Source organism: Cuculus canorus, chromosome 4 (genome assembly GCF_017976375.1).
Source record: "Cuculus canorus isolate bCucCan1 chromosome 4, bCucCan1.pri, whole genome shotgun sequence".
Classification (NCBI taxonomy): domain Eukaryota; kingdom Metazoa; phylum Chordata; class Aves; order Cuculiformes; family Cuculidae; genus Cuculus; species Cuculus canorus.
Window position 1 is genome coordinate 27,010,761 of NC_071404.1, and position 17,802 is coordinate 27,028,562.

The 17,802-nt window shown below is 36.3% G+C and overlaps 1 protein-coding gene across 2 annotated transcripts in view; it reads right to left on the reverse strand.

Annotated features, from left to right (window-relative positions):
* Positions 1-1,040: 1,040 nt before the first annotated feature.
* The window catches only part of KCTD8 (potassium channel tetramerization domain containing 8), a 98,886-nt gene continuing 82,124 nt past the window's right edge, over positions 1,041-17,802 (reverse strand). The window contains exon 2 of one of the 2 annotated variants that reach the window (XM_009559975.2): positions 1,041-4,811. In XM_009559975.2, coding sequence (XP_009558270.2) covers positions 4,351-4,811 — 461 coding nt within the window. In that variant the 3' untranslated portion in view covers positions 1,041-4,350. The remainder of the gene's footprint in view (positions 4,812-17,802) is intronic. The other variant, XR_008449843.1, reaches the window with a different exon arrangement.

Here is a 17,802-nt window from a genome sequence, read left to right on the forward strand (position 1 = left end):
AACAGGTTGAAAACTGTTTCTAGATAACAGATCCTAGAGAAGAAAAAACTACTTATGGTCTACAATATATAAGCAGAAGTAACGTGTGAATGTTATTTTTATAATGAGCCAATACCAGTGGGGTGAGTCTGCAAAAAGCTAAAGGATGCTTGAGAATTCTTGAGCATCCCAAAGAACATAGTTCAGGACATGAGTCACTCGTAGAGGGAACCCGACATTGTACTCTCATTACCAAGTATGCTAAATTGAGTTTTCCACCTCCAGAAGGAAGTATATTTTTGAATACCATTACTTGAACAAAGACAGCATTAGCAAGTCAAATGATTTTGCATAAGAACTTTTTTCTAAAGAAGGCTACAAAATGATGCTTTTTATACAATTTCACATTTTTTTTAATTTGTTCAGAGGAAATCAAAGTGAATTCTAAAATTCTATTTCAGAATTAATTTCAGTTATTCTAAGACTTGTAAATTTTTATTAGTGGAAAAAGGGCTCAGAAATATTCCATCAGCAATAGACTAATTAGTTACCATGCAATTCTGATCTTTTTTTCACACATTTTAAATGTGTAAACATCATTGTATGGCAAAATTGTATCTCTATTCCCCCACCTAGTCAGGTAGAAAAAGAAAGTATCTAAAAATTAGCACACCGAATATCCATTATGAGTTCTTAAAATTCACTTTTGTAGTGAATAAACATGGGCAATGATAACAGTACTTTTGCAGCAGATTCTGATACATTACTTCAGTGAAATACCAGCTTAACTGGGAGACAACTTGTGAACGAAGATTTGTTTTATTTTTATCAGCTCCAAGCCTTTTAACATAACCTAGAACACAGCATTATATACTGCTGAACATACTAAAAATGAAGTATTAAACTTGGCTGGAAAACATAACATATCTTCTGTGGTATTCCCAATATGAGCATGATTTAAGGGGTTCTGTTGATTTAGAAAACAACACTGAAAATTAAAAATATCCATTTATTACAAGAATTTCTTTCCTTCCAGAAATATGCTTCACTTACATGTTATATTAATTCTTTATACTTTATCTTTTTTTTTATATATTTATCAAAGCAATTACTCATTACGGATTATAACAGCAACTCCCAATTAAACACTACTTCGTCTTTAATGACACTAAACTAAATATGTCATAATTACAACTGTAAATCACAGCCCTATAAAACCTGAAAATAATATAAAAATAATTGAAATATTGAAATAAAAATAAAATTTTATTATTGACATTCTTTTTAAATATGAGATTGACAAATAACTATATTTAGATCTTTCTTTCCTTCCCAGAAAAACACTGTTTTGAAATCATAAATTTCATATGCAGTAGGAATTTAATGTACTGACCACTTCCACTGAAGTCCTGTAAAAAGCATGGATTCTTGTTGTAGACTATTCCTGTGTGTAACAAAGTAAATAGCTGGAAAGAAAAGAAAAAGAAGACTGAAGTGGAAAAAGAAACAACAGTGATCATAGAAAAGTAAGAAAAATGGAAGACAAAGGGAAGCAAACAAACACCCCACGTGCTTATAATATACGATTCTCTAGTAAAACCTGGGAATTCCCTACCAACCATCTAACCACCCACAAGCTCCTCTGTTCCAACAAGTGTCTCAGTTTGCTTTCTCCCTAATTACAGGCTGGAATCTGAAAACTGTAGATTAATAACTATACAGATAAGGGTTGGAGCTGTAACTGGGTGAACTGGACGAAAGGTGTAATGGTAATTAGAGAACATGACAGAAGGATTCACAGGAGCTGTTTCTTTTCTCCTATTCTCTCTCAGACTTCAACACATCCCAATTTTTCACTCAGAAAGAAGGAAGACCATGCAATTTCAAAACCAAGACTTCATCTTTGGATGCTGGTGTAATTGTATCCAACTCAATGGCAAGGTTTAATGGGGAGGTTGAAGATGCTGTCTAAACCTAAAAGGTATCATCCCACATGGAAACTTAGCCTAAACAAAGGTAACAGGAAGCTGCGATAAGGTACTAGAAGGGCAAAGAAGACTGATTCAAAAGGCTAAAGGAAATCTCAGTGTGAGATTTTCAAAAGGTCTCAATAGCAGTCTAACTTTAGACTATATAAAAACAGAATTGTAGCCACTGGATGTTAGCAAGTCATGCTTAAATAGCTGGAAACTTCGTAAATACTGGGATATCGAATATTAAAAAAGAAGCACAGAACAAAATCATAGAATGGTTTGGGCTGGATGGGACCTTAAAGATCATCCAGTTCCAACCCCCCTATCATGGGCAGGGATACCTTTCACTAGGTCAGGCTGCTCAAAGCCTCATCCAACCTGACCTTGAACAGCTCCAGGAATAGGAGCAGCCACAACTTCTCTGGGCAAACTGTTCCACTGCCTCACCATCCTCACAGTAAAAAATTTCTTCCTAATATCTAATTTAAATCTCCCCTCTTTCAGCTTAAAACCATTACCTCTCGTCTTATCACTACGTTCCCTGATAAAGACCCCCTCCTCAGCTTTCTTGTAGTATTGTAAGGCTGCTATGAAGTGGCCCTGAATTCTCCTCTTCTCCAGGCTGAACAGGCTCAGCCTGCCCTCATATGGGAGATGCTGCAGCACTCTGATCATCTTCATGGCACTCCTCTGGACTTGCTATGTCTTTCCTGTGTTGAGGACTCCAGAACTGAATGCAGTACTCCAGGCGAGGTCTCACAAGCACAGAGTAGAGGGGCAGAATCACCTCCCTCAACCTGCTGGTCACAATTCTTCTGATGCAGCCCAGAATATGGTTGGCTTTCTGGGCTGCATCAGAGAGAGAGAAAGCAAAATCCTCTTTACTTTAGCTAAACAGTCAAAATTGCCATCAGATGTAAAACACCTCCCCTGACACAACTGTACAGTTTCTGCTATAGAATATGTATGGGGATGGACTCTTCTAAACATGTATGTGTACGTTGTGAGTGCACACACAGTAATAATTTCAAGCCTGTGGGAACTCAGCAGCTCTCCTGCAAATCCAGTGGTCCTGATCCATTCCAGCTATGGCTGTCTGAATCACAGTTGTCTTCTTGGTGGTGTTGTAATGAGAAAGGTATTGATTTTTCGTGTACCTGGGCTGAGAAAATAAGTTTGTCATATAGAGATGACTCTTCATAGAAAACTTTTCATTTGTAAATGTAGTGCACTCTGCTGTGGAACTTTAAATCTTCTATTTCTATGCTGCCTTTTGTGAACTTGTCAAATTGGAACTGCTTTCCGCTCTGTTAGTGAAACCACTCAGTTTTTTAGTTCCCTGCTGCTGCTTAGTGTAAGTATCTTCCTCTCATAGAGTGTGTGTAGTGATTCCAATTAAGTGGCACTACCCTAAATAATTTTCAGTCACTCTTGAAATGGTTTGGTTTTGTTTTGTTTCAGCAGAGTATTTATGAAAACACTAAACAAAAAGTACCAATTTGCTTGATTCTATTTTTAAAAAATAGAGGAGATAATGATAGTGAAGAAAAATCTACCAGATGGTTCTTTTAATAAATACAGTAAAGTCTCTTTTATTTTTCTCCATTTTTAGCGACTAACATAACAGAAACTTTCAGACCATCAAACCAGTTTTCACAATCTGTCATAACTTTGCATTTCACAGAAATAATCCTGACAAGCACTAATAGATGAACGTTGTTGGTGCAATAATAAAACAGTATAAGGCATATTTACACCATCCTTACATACAGAACACTGTACACACAAAAAAATCACAGATCCAGAACAAAATAAATTCAACCCCTTAGACATTTTACGTTTATAGGCTTGGTATCAAACAAATAATTCTCCAAGCAACAGACAACCTCTTGTTCTTGTGTGATTTATTTGTAACATTGTGCTCATGCAAAATAGGTATTTGCTTTATTGCATTAACATTGAAAGAACACTGGGAATTATTTCTGAAACCAGTTCAATCAAATTTTAAACCCTGTTTCTCTTCATCCATAGCAAGTCTGAGTCATTTTTATTAGTGACATAAAATGAGGCATTAACTGATGATTGAGATTTTTATTCAGTAACAAAAATGAAGCTCAACTGACTACAATTTGAAAACCATCTTTCTTGACCATGCACTTTTTTCTTTGCTATTATGAGGTGGTTTAGATGAGATGCCTTTTGCATTTTTTAAGTTTCTATCTTTTTATATATATTTTAAAAGAAACCATGTACTAGTCAACATCCACTGTTCACAGAAAGAAATAAGCAGCAGGAATAGCTCTGGTGGCAAAGCTGGCCAGAGGGAGGACATCAGTAAGTTAGTGGCAACTTAATAAACATCAAATGCCCCAGAGATACGTCATGAAAGAGTTGATTACTATAACCCATATTTCTGTAAGAGTTCAGACTGCCAGGGACGTTTGCGCTCTGGAAAGTAATCTGGAATGTGGATTTTTTTAAAATCTTGGATACATTTTCTCATTTCTTCCTCTACACTCAGCTTCTCACACACCTTCTTTTTTGAAAGGTTTGTTTCTCTGGACTTGCTAATGAGAGTTTGAAAGAGTTCACTGTTCCTGCGTTTGTCTGGTGGTGGCATCCACTGCACCGGGGCCTTCTTCGATGGACGATCCAAAGTCAGAGTATTTGGCTGGTGGGCTGTGGATGGCTGAGTGCTGGTGGCATTTTCTTGAGGGGTACTTGCTTCCGAGTGGCTGTCACAGCTTGAGGTGGACAGCTCGTTACAGGAAGTCCCGCTTTCACTGCCCTTGTCCAAGACTTTGTCATGCTTCCTTTCTTCACGGTCTTGTTTGGGGGAAACAGTTCGCTGGGGAGGTCCTAATACAAGGCAGGAAAGACAAAGTATTAAGCAAGTGCTGGCTTATACAGAAAACTCATCAGTTGCTATTTAGAAAAACGTGAGTCAGAATCCCAGCTGGGATAAATTTGGAGCATTTCCTTTCTGTCAAAAGAACTATACCAGACTGGTACACAGTTTGAGGCCTGGTTCTATGTGTGTGTTCAGTTGTCACAATACTCACTCCTGAAAATGTTTATGGCAAGAATAACTTCATTGACTGCTTAAGAATCCAGGTAATGAAACATGCATAATGCTCACAGGTCATCTGCACCAGAAATCCCTGCAGGAAAGTTTAAACAAGCTGGTTTGCTATTACACCCCAGAAGTTTATGATGAGAAATATTACGAAACCACTAGTACCACACAATTTGTAAACTCTTTGTTTAAATAAAAATATTCCAAGGGCTTAGATTTTTTTTCTGGAAGCTCTTAACTCACCCTCCCAGAAGAGTCTACTGATACTACATTCTGCAGATGCCAACTCTGCAGAAGCCACAGACGGAAAAAGGAGTATTAATCCTAGAATAACAGTGATATCGTTCACTACTGACAGAGTCGTTAGTTGTATTTTTTTTTATCTTATAGTGATTTCACCGCAGGTCTTATCCCAGACTTGCCTCAGTGCAAGGTCAGAATTCAGCTGTACATGCTGGCAGGGAAAAGAAGGTTATGAAGTTGTGGATAAAAAGGTACTCTGCAAAGGCTGGGAGAGCAATCTGATGACCTATCAGCAGGCACTGCTCAGCGCTTCATGTGCCTGAAAATCGGATCTAGGCTGTTATTCTCTCCAGATATCACTTTTGCTTTGAAGTCTTAAGCAGAATATGAATGTGAAAATTAGGTGGTAGCCACTAAATCTGTAGAAGTGTTTTCATTTCTGAAGTCTTACTTCAAAACTCCAGCTGTGAAGTGAAATGATGCTATGCTGGCATCATATAAATGGCATGATCTTAATTTAGGACACTATCTAAATCTCACAGAAATACCTACAGAGTTCAAGAGGCATTGTATCAGGCCAAAGGGAAAAATTTCAAAGATGTTTAAACATCTAAATGCAAACTAAGACAGGGACTTCTGTGGCAGTTGTATGTCTGCTATGAGTCCTGGAAGACTTCAGGTATCTAATTATCTTAGAAAAACTAGATTATTATTACTGTTTACCAAAACCACCACTAACCTCAGTTAACCACCTTTGCTGGTGCCACAACTCAGGGTATGACAGCTCATGCTTGAGTTACTGGGACAGAGTTGCAAGGAGATTTTTGAGTCATTTCACATTCTGTTTTTCAGAATTGCAAATCAGAAATATAATTGCAATTATTAAGAATGTGGGAGCAATATGAACCCTCTAGTGTCTTTTTGACACTGCAGTTCTATGATTAAAAGGAATCTAAGAAGACTGCAATGCTTTATGTAAGACACAGGGGAAAACAAACAAAAAAACCCACCACAAAAACAAGTAAACAATAATGTAACAACAGCAGCAATCAAGAACCTGTTTTTCTTTTGTTTTAGCTAGCATCCCAGGATAAAGCGTCAGATTTCTGTAGTCCACCTAGAGAAACTCATGCATAATCAAGATCCAAAGAAGAGAGAACAATCCATCAGGGCTTGTAGTTGCATTATTCAGAGAGAAAAACACAAGTGATCTTCTGCTTCATTATATTTATCCCAGATATTTAGTGCATGGCTGCTGCAATTTCCTTCCTCCTTCTCCTCCAGAAATATGTTCACTTTCTTAAATAGATTTACAGGTCTGCCTTCAATTGTTGTACCTGGCATTTCATTTCATACCTCTAACCATTATATGAATATGCCAAATCATGAGTTAGCTGTTGTTATGGAATTATTCTGGCTTTGCAGCATGCAACTATAAAACTGAGTAGTTAATCAGACAGTGATTTCAGTATAGTTACTCTGATTTCCAATAACATGATTAACATCAATATCTAATCTAGTTTACAATCTTAGCTTCTTGAAATATAACAACACACTGTATACTAATAAACTAAAGTTTTCTGTTAGCAATACCCTGCAGTCTTCATCTCTGTCTTTTCTGCATAATTTTTTTGCTGTAACTTCATAAATCAAGGTATTATTTCTAGTTGGTCTATTTATACTTACTTTAGTATTTCTTGCTTCTCAAGGGCTTAAACCTGCAAGGTACTAAGAATCTATTTCAAAAAAGCACTGAAATACACTTTCAGGAATATAAAAAATTCCATTTCCTGCTACAAGATTATTCAGGAGTCTGACAAAAGGCAGGTATTTAAATGTTCTTTTGGATCAGAGCCCTGAAATTCAGTATGTTACAGCACTGAGCTTTCTATGCTTCAATGAATTCCGTAAATTCATGATGACTTTAACCCAAACTCAGGTTTCTCCCACAACTCTCCTTTTAGAAATTAACAAATCCTCCCTCACAAAGAATTCTTTAATAGCTCCTGCACTTCTTTCTCAATAGTGTGATAATAACAGAAGCAACTGTTCTGCTAGAGAAAAGGTTTTTCTCACAATATTTTCCACCTGCTGAAATCCCAAATAATTTATAAATATGTAAGAAAGGATTCTCAAAAGATACTTGTTTAATTTTCAACATTGGGGATTATCAGATAAATTTAGCTACATCTCTAATTCAACAAACATCTCATTGCCCTCCATACCGGCACACTCATTTGTGACCAAGATTCGGTAATGGGACAGTGTCTTCACTGTACCTTCTCAGCCCTTCCAGAATAACATCAAAAACCTTCAAATAGCTTAGTCGATCTGAAACTACTTGTTTTCTGGGAGCACATAATAGTTCTTAAAGATTCAGAGAAAGCATACTTGCTCCAACACATATGTAACACTAAAAAACTTCACTGATTTACAATCTGTTCCTCCAGTTCCTGCCATTTCTAGGATCTCCCATCTGCTGCTGGTTGTTCAACTTCTCCTCCAGGCAGTTCCAGTAGACACTGAATTTTCCACTTCTTCTTTTTCCTTTATTGCTCTTAAATGCCTTCCTTTCTCTCAGAAACTTATAAAGCAAGCTCACCCTTTACCTGGGCTTACATCTCTACTACAGTGGCTGCTAGACTCCCAGGTCTAGTAGACTTGAGAGATTACCTCAAACACTTTTCTCTGATCAGGAAGGCATATTACAGTTACTTTTACCGTATTTATTCCTCATCAATGTTGGTCTCTGCATACATTTTAGCCATCATTTACTGGCAGAACCGACGTACAAAAGAATAGCCTGCAAACAATTACAACAAAATACTGACGGAAAATTAACTAGAAACTTATAAATCCAATTCTTTGCAGCAAATGCTTAATATTTATTTAGAACAAATCTTAGAAACATTGCAACAAAATTGTTGGTAAAATTATGATGCAAAAGGAATCAATTTTTTAACTGATTTCATAAAAAATGGAAACAGGAGGGCAAGAGGTTTTTAAATTTGATTATGTTGAAAGGTTCAGAAACATAGTAGCAAAGAGAACAGAAGTTATATTTATTTTATCTGTAGAAGAAATATCTAACCCAACAATATTATTTGCACTTTGATTCATAATTTTTGCTTGCTTGAGAACATGGGCAGTCTGTGATTTGTACATGATTTTGCATGAAATGCACGTTTTTCATTGTTTTTAATAGGAAAAAAAATCTTATTTTTATAGGCTACACAGAATTTTCAGTCTGGTACACAGCTATGTTAAACTTCCAAGCGAACTTCTTTTCTACCTACTATCTCAAAATGATATTCCATTCAGAGTGACTATAAGATGAATTCTGTTGTGGTTTATGATTTAATCGTAAGAATCTAAGTAATACAATAACTGAAAGATACTCATCAAATCTCACATTGTGATTAACTTGTCCATCTTACATATCTAAGGTTTTTTATTATCTTTCACCAACATTCAAAGTATTAAACCACACTGAATGCTTAGAGACAAGTCACCTGTGAAATCTGATGAGAGGATATGGCTACTGTGGGAACATTTTCATTACCAGACTTCTGAGTACTTAATATCACACTTCAATGGTAAATGATTATCTTTTATGTCTAATTTCACTTTGATTTAATTTTTAAAAACGGTTATTTTAAGAGCTATAAAAGGATAGCTCTAAACCTCTGACATTTTCTGTGGCATATTAATGATATTTCTGGTTTTAGAAGCAGCTCAATTCATGAATTCACGCCCTGAGACCAGCCAGGGATTCAGCTCGCCCCATAACACTAGAGCTGTAGGGTAAAACTAGCTTTATGGCAGGCAAATTTACGAGGGACTTCCTGACCATTGCACTCTGGCCTCTTTAATGCACTACAGAATCAAGCTAAATCCACTGCTTGGATTTATCAATGAGAATTTATGTAGGTTTTTCTATGTCTATGCAATTTGTCAAGTAATCTTTTCTACTTATTTTAGGTATTGCAATTTTCATCTAACTTAGTCGTGTTGAGAGAGGGGAGAGAAAGAAGGCTGTGCCCCATGTAATTTCGATTTTAATGCTAATATGCGGGCCTACACAGGAATTAAGTGGCACACAGTCCTTAACTGCCCCTCTGTCAATGGACGAGTTTTATCCATTATGAACATTCCAAGGAAACAATATCAATACCTAAGTATATAATGTCAGAAATAGCTAAGTGCTCTTGACAAGCTCTCCTCTTGACAGCTTGCACTTAAGGGAAAAACTGAAGAGTTCGGATTTCAGTGGAACAAAACTTAGTGTGGGAGTCTTTATGCTGTGTGGTTTCAAATCACTTCAAGAAAAAAATCTCCCATATATTCAGTTTCCAATTCGGGTCGCATCTGGTAAAAAAATTCAAACCACTTTTCACATTAAAGGCTTGATTCAATATATAATATTGGCTCAGTATATAATAGTGAAGTATTTTTCAGAAAGGAGGATTGAAAGTCAGCATTTCCCATTTTCCTTTCTCCTTTCAGATGAGCGACATATTGATATGGATATCCAAATGCTCCCCTCTTCATGTTCTTTGACCCAACTGAGGCCTGTCTTTAGTCAATGCAAAGTAGAATGGCTTCAATAAAATGAAGAGAATGTTCCCTTCACCTTTATTACTTCAGGGTAACATTCTAATTTGGAAGAAGTGAATTAACTTCCCTCAGGCACAAGAGAGAATAAGTATCTGGGAGGCTTTGATTTATTAATATGCTAAGCCCTGAACTCTTGGGTAACAGGCCAGTAGTGTTGGCATATCAACTTCAGTACTTTGAGCAGAATCTGAATTTTATGTGATTTAAGAAAGCCATGCAAGTTGGCTTGCAGATGAGACTGCCACAGTGAGGTCTTGCAAATCTCAGCAGGGCTTCCCTGACATGAAGAAGAGCATTTGGCTTACTTGCATTTTAATAAAACAGCTTTGTAAATATTCTCTATGCTCTGCAAAGCTTCAAATTCATGTCTACAAGGCATGTAAATTGGTTTGGGCTCACTGATCAGCTGACTCTGAGCTGTGAGTCTGGGTCCAAAGCTACAACACATTGTGACCTTAAATTACGATATATTAATTAAAAAAATAAAGCCTCTTCCTTCCAGTGTGCAAAAAAGACCTCAGAAGGAAAGCAATTTCATGATGAAAGCAGAAAGGGGGGGGGGGGGGGAAATACTGTTTATTCTTATGTGTGGGGAGATGGGGAAGGAAGTTAGAGTGATTTCTATAACTTTTCAGTACTTTTCTTAGAAATCATATTTTTACTGGAATCCCTGGCAAATTCATCTTTACATGAAACCAAGCAAAATTATTGCAGATAATACTTTAGCCCCTAAATATTTGAGCAAGGATATGTGAAAATACTATGCTCTAAAGAAAACCTCACCATAGACTTAATTATCATCTTTGCTAGAATGTAGAACCAATAATAATAGGGTGCTCAATGAATCATTGTTGAGAAACTAAAGAAATTATGAGAATTTTTTAAAAAATCATGGCAATTATGAAAGAAGGCAAAATATACTCCTTGATTATTCTGAAATGTTTTGCTACATTCAAAATTTAATAGAAAACGCAAATTTTCATATAATATTTCTTGCGCTTTACTGCCAAGCCCATGAGGCATATTGCACGCTTTGATTCCAACACAAAATTTTAAAATGGGAACTGTAGACTGGAGTCTTTTTGGTAAGGTTTAGGAGCATTTAGATTTTTAGGAGTGTTTATTTCCTGTTTCATGGATATTTCAATAACAAGAATATGTCTGTGATTGTACTCCTGATGAAGCCTTTTATTTAAATCTCCTTACCTGCCATGGAAAGATAAAAAGACACTATGTAGAGACTGTGTCTGTGTTGGGCATAGCTCCCACAGGGGAAATTACCCTTTAATGGTGTTAAGCTTGATGGTGTGTGAATGGTTATGTGGTACTTGAAGTGAATGAACCAATTCATCTTTCAGATTAGGACCACATGCTTGTAAGTGATAAGTGCTTTCTATCAAAAGAAAAAAAACAATAACACTACAACATAAAAATATTTTTCCGTCACATTTACTACCACCTGATGTTAAACTAACTTCTAGAAAGAGTAAAGTAGAATGAGTTAAATGAATCAATGAGGAAAACATCTTTGCTTATTTACAGTCAGGCTATATTTTACATATTAAAATTATTCACAGTATAAAAATATTAATTAATACATACAGAGGGAACTATTTTTGTTATTTGGAATGACATAAGATGTACAATAAAAGTCCCACGTCCAGCTTGAATTCATTAGATACTTCATCCTACTCTTTTTTTCACAAGTAGTGAAAACATACTCCTTTCATTTGTTATTTTTCCAATTGAGTGTAATGCTATACTAAATAGTACTTAAATAAGAGAGAGTCTGTGAAATTCTGACAGTTTGCGGCATTTCAGTAAAACCAGTGAAGAGTCCACAGCTTTTTTATTAAATATATTAATCTGAAAATTTAGTAGTCATTCTGAGGAAGATCTTTTCCTTGCATATGAAATAAAGATACGAGGAAAAAAGATCAGTATTTTTTCATATTCAACTGCAAAGGGATTCAGACATTGAAAGGAATATTTCCGTATTGTGGAGTTAGAGATGGCTGCTGCATTGATTCTCTGCTGGAGATACAAGAAGAAAATGAAATTTTTTGAATAAGTAAGATCCAACATCAAAAGACTGAAAGTCAGAAAACCACCAATGTCCATCCACTATGAATAACGCATGACAAATTTTATCTATTTCAAGATGATGTCACTAGGTCAATACTTTACAGCCAAACATGTCAATCCTCTTGATTATCCTTGAAGACCCCACTGTTTAGCAAACAGATTGCAAGACATGCTGCAAAAATTCAGAAGCAAATTTTAACAAGTCTCGGCAAGGCTCACAGCAAAACGACTATCGTAAAGTTATCTGACAAGTTCCTAGCAAAACCCACAAACTTCCAGAATCAAACAGATACTTCATGTCTTTCACATGAAGCACATGGAGAAAGAGGACTCACTGAAGTAGTACAGAATTTTCTTCCTGAAGGAAGCTCCAGATAAGTCATCACATTTTTCAATGATTGTCACACGCTATATTAATCTCCACTAACAGCAGAGTAATAGCAAAAAAAATACAGATACTATACTAGTTACAGTAAGACTGAGCTTGATCTTGAGACTGGAAGGGTTTGGTTGTTTTAGAATGAAAGCAATTTGACACAAATACATTTTATATGTAGAATGATAGGTTTGCTGTCTCTCCACCTGTAGAAATATTCTTCCCTTGCCCCAAATCTGATAATGCAGGTTTTTAAGATAATTGTGGTGCTCGATGGAAATAAAAAAAAATAAAAATGAAAGCATTGGTATACATAGTAAATGAGAACAACTTTCATAAAAAGCATGCCTGTTCCACAACTTCACTTGCTACAGTGAGCAGATTAAACTGCTTCTATTTCTCAAGAACATCTGGTATATGAGTTTGTCATTCATTTCCAAACTGTCAAGTAGGTTCACACTCAGGTCTGTGTGCTAATACTACTTGCCTTTTTTTTAACTAGTTATTTTGCAGTGGCTATCAGTTTAGAGCTAAAATCTTTTGTTCTGTCCATGAAAACACACTTAATCGTTGCTTATTAGATGCAGTATTTTCCCTCAAAGAAAGAATTAATTGATATTAATCTCCACCAAATTCTCTTCAAATTATTAATTTCACATGTGAAAGTTAATTAGAATTATCTAGCGTGATAGTCTCAGTTTACCACGAAAAGGAGTCAGGAGAATAGTATCAAAAACAGGACATTTTATCACGTCTCTTATAAACTCCCTTAAGACTTCAGTCCTTCTTTCCCCTAACTGCTGCTGGCAGAAATCTGCTTTGTTATTGCTGATGACTGGAAGAGCGATCCAGATGCCAGTCTTCCAGCTCCTGCTGTAGCCCTCGCAGCTGAAAGGACAAGTCTGTGCTTATTCTTTCGACACCAGGATACCGGGCACTACAAGAGAATCTCTCAGGATCAAGGATGTAAATGGCTTTAAGTTGTTTTTCCTAACTATTTCCTTGAAATCACCTCTAACATAGCCTTAAAGTTACAAGAAGAAAAAACACGCTGACAATGTACTTTCAAATGGTTTATAAAGGCAGAAGTGACAAGAAGGAAAGAAAATCACTCCATCTTCGCATTGCAGAAACACATCCCAGATGTGTCTCCCTCCCAGGATTCATAGGGCAAACTAGATGACTGCTTAACCTCTGTGTTTAGAGACTCATTTCTATTTCCTGTTTGGTGTCCTCAGACTGCATTCAGAGAAAACAGCTGTTGGGATGGGTAAAGACACTGACTTTTATATGCTTGTTTATCCTTCAGATAGCCCCATAATCCTTACAGGTCCCTCTGACATTACCAGATATTATCCTTCCCATTCCTCACTCCCTTCCCCTTTCTTTTAAGGATTTATTTATTTGTAAGTAATTTGGGAATTTCAGTCTGTTGTCAAACACATTGCTGTCAGCTACCTTCTGCTTTGTAAATATTAATATTGGTTGGGCACCTGCTCAACTGTGAAACAGTCTTTTAGCCACCGGGTCTATGTTTGGCAAAGCCCTAATCACAGTTTTAGGCAATGTGAAGCTGAATCACTTTCCATTCAGATAAGCAATATTCTTTGAAACACTCACATTTCATTTTCCTAAAGTGGTTTTAATTTCTCAGCTGTCAGATGTGGCTCTCTATGTGGCAACATAAATGTTTGTGCCAGAACAAAAGGCACATGAGATATTGGAAAGAGTATTTAAGGGAAGGGATTGCACTTTTCGGTGGTGGCTTATGGCAATCTGAAATACACATGAAACAATTACTTGCCTTCTCGTGCCGCACGCATACATTAAATATACTGACTTAATAATGTCCTCATCAAAATATAGTTTATTTTCAATGAACATAGAAGTAGAATGTAAAAAATGCCATCTCAAATAAGGTGTACCAGTGAGGAACACATTTCAGATGGACTTCAGGGATTCATTCACTTACAAAAATCACCACTTCTCTCTTAGAATCTCCAACACGATTTAAAGCAACGGGAGAGTGATTAGCACAACAATTTCAGAAATCCTTGTTTTGATATTTTCTTTTAAGAGAAGTTTATTCCCAGCTTGTAAGAACTCTCCTCTTCAGGGGCTGTCAGTGGCCTCAGTCTTGGTTACTTTGTTCTAACAGTATGAACAACAGGAAAACAACAAACAATAAAAAAGGGGACAGAGTCAACTGTTTAGACTGGACATTATGAAAAATTTCTTCACCAAAAGGGTTGTCAAGCATTGGAACAGGCTGCCCAGGGAAATGGGTGGATCACCATCCCTGGAGGTTATAAGACTGGTAAATGTGGTGCTTAGGGACATAGTTTAGTGGTGGCCTGACAGTGCTAGGTTAAAGGCTGGGCTCCATGACCTTAAAGTTCTTTTCCAACCTAAACATTTCTCTGATTCTCTGTTTCTGTATGGCTTGATTCTCCATTCAATTTCAGATACTAAACAAAAAAAATTCCTCAATAACTTTTATTTGTTTGTTTAGAATCACCTCACACTACTTTGCTTTGTCAATTACTTTGTCAATTGCTTTGGATAAAATGCATAATCTTAATTTCTTCCTTCCACTCTTTCAATTATTCAGGTTTCTTTCCTACTGGCATGTGAAATAAATTAATGTTAATGTGAATTTACAGAATGTGTATAAAGCATGCTAGCAGAAATTTGTCAAAATGCCACGCACTGGCTTTGGAATTAGAAAGCATTCCACAGTAGAGGAATATTTCAGACACAAGCAATCTTGGCGGGTTTACATGATACTTATGATAGCACTTCAGGCAATGAGCAAGTGCAAAACAATGGGAAATGCACACTTGAATCAAGTCTGCATTTTACTTTTAATTACTGAGAACTAGTAGTGAATCACATGAACTGGATAAGAGTCCACAGTGAATTATTCTAAGGGTTCAACACTAAGAGGGCAGCAATTTGAAATATACTCAGATTATATTTGTACAGCTTTATGGTTTTCCTCATCAGTCCCTGGGATAGTAAAAAACATCTCAATCTGCAATAATTCTGTGAACAGACTAGATATGTTTCCTGAAAGCTTTCTTGAAGTAACGGTGATGGGCATCGACGAGATCATTCTCAACTCTGTGTTTACAGCATGAACTACATTTCTGACTAACATGACCTATAGCAGTGCCCTTCATCTATTTTACCATTAAGGTCTGGTACACAGAAAAAAATTAAAACAATATGAAATTCATTGGGCACTGTGTTCTGAGCTGTGGAAATGCATACTGATAATAAGACATTATCTTAAGATCCAAATTCCTAGATCATCCTTATGGAATATTCAAAGGATTCACTCTAAGTAAACAGCTACAGGAAACATCAAAACATATGCAGAAAACCCATCTTATTTATATGGTATATATTTAAGCAAAATAAAAAATTATTGAATACGTAAAGGATAATGAATTCACTCTGCACAAAACATCTTATCCTCTGTCAAAGGCAAAATAGTTTGCAAATCCTTTGCATCTAAAAATACTATATATCCATACTTGCACAAACTAAATACTATGACTACATAACATAAGGCTGCAAACACAAAAAACCTGAAGGTTGACTTCATTAACGAATTTTCCTGGAGAAACAGCGGAACCACACAGATTACAACTACAGTATAGTAAAGACAATTTGAAGTTATTAATAGAAATCCTGAGTATTTGCAGAACAAACAAAATTTTTGAGAAGACAGAACCACCAGCATTAAAGGGACAGGACTGCACTGATCACATTTAGAAATTCAAAACATACAGGGATTCTTAAGGGCAGTATTTGAAATACTGCAAAATTTCTTCAGACACTTCTTAGAAATACTTGAAGATAAAAGGGATGTTACTTAAACTAACTTAAATGTTTCCTCATCACTCAATCCTACAAAAGTAATAAAAAGGGAAGTCTAAAAGGGATGCACTGCTATTATTTAAGTGGTTGTTGTTATTAGTATTAATTTATTTCCCTTGCAGACTCTATGTTCTAGTAATGGGTTACACTGTGCATAACGTAGTTGAGCTGCACGATCATTAATTAAAAGAGGAGCTTTGCCCCAAACAGGTTAAAAGCTAGGAAAAAGACAAGAAATAACAGATGGGAAGAGACAGACAGATGGGAAAGTACCAAAAAGTGCAGTATTGGTCAGCATGATAGGCTGGTCGTCTTGGATCTCCAGCTGTCTAATCTTTTGTTGAAATTTTTATGAGCAGTGCAAACCCCAAGAGTTTTAAGGAGGATTTTGAAGGCTAATCACACAATGGCTTTGCAGATGTTAGCGGTATCCTCTCCTTCACATAAGAAGCAGCATCAGAAAGAACATGAATATGAGCAATAGAGAACGTTACCATGGTCTGGTTGTGGCTAAGAGTTACCATTTCAGAAACAAATGAGGTTGGCGAGGATAGGCGGTCAAAGACCTTGAGTGTGAGGATAAGCCACTCACATCTGACATAAAACTGAGAGATATCATTTAGGGACTGAGAAATAAAAGTCAAATGCAATCAACAATTTTTTTTCTTTTTTTTTTTTTTTTCAATCAACAAAAAGCAGACCCTCTGTAAGGAGATAAAGTAGTATTTTCCACAGCTAGATACATAAAGTGTGGGTGCAACAGGTAGTAAATGAAGACCCTTTCTTAGAAATATAATTTAATTCTTCATGTGTTTAAGCAAGCCCATTTAAGATTTGACAATTCATATGGCTTTTAATATATACAAGTGCACATGAGCAATTTCCACCCAAACACAAGACCCTGCTTCTTCGGTGTATCTGAGTTTCAATTGGATATAGTTGAAAATACCATTTTCCAGAAGACTTTTATGCATCCTTGGTTAAGCAGCTACATAGTTCTATGCAGCAGCCAAGTCCTGGTTGGCTTTTCCATGCTTTCCTCGACATTTCCTACAACACTTTCTTGCTGCACCATACCTCTTCCCACTTAACTCCTCCTATCTTCTTATGGCAGAAATCAGGGGATAAATGACACCAGACTTGTTTTGAGCAACTTTAGGCTTGTAAGAGTAGTCCTGCAGATACTATATACTCCTCTGATTCACATTCACTTATGCACGCAACGCATAATCTGTAAGCAAAGAGAACATGGCTCCAATATTTCTTTAGTCCTTCAATCCCTTATCGGAAATATTTTCTGTAAGGTGACTGCTAGTTGTGTTCGATAGGTGCATTTACATGCAATGTTTCCATTTCTAACTAAGTAACAGACTCTGGTTCCTAGCCCAGTTGAATGCAGCATTAGAAAGCGTAAGAAGAATACACTCTCTTACTCCAAATGTTTCAGGAATCTATCAGGAAACACAATCAATACACATAACTGAGATATTTAATCACTTACTACAGTTTACAGTGAATAAATTATGCCCAGCTCAGACTGAAATGTGCTTGTTTAAACTCATTCTTTC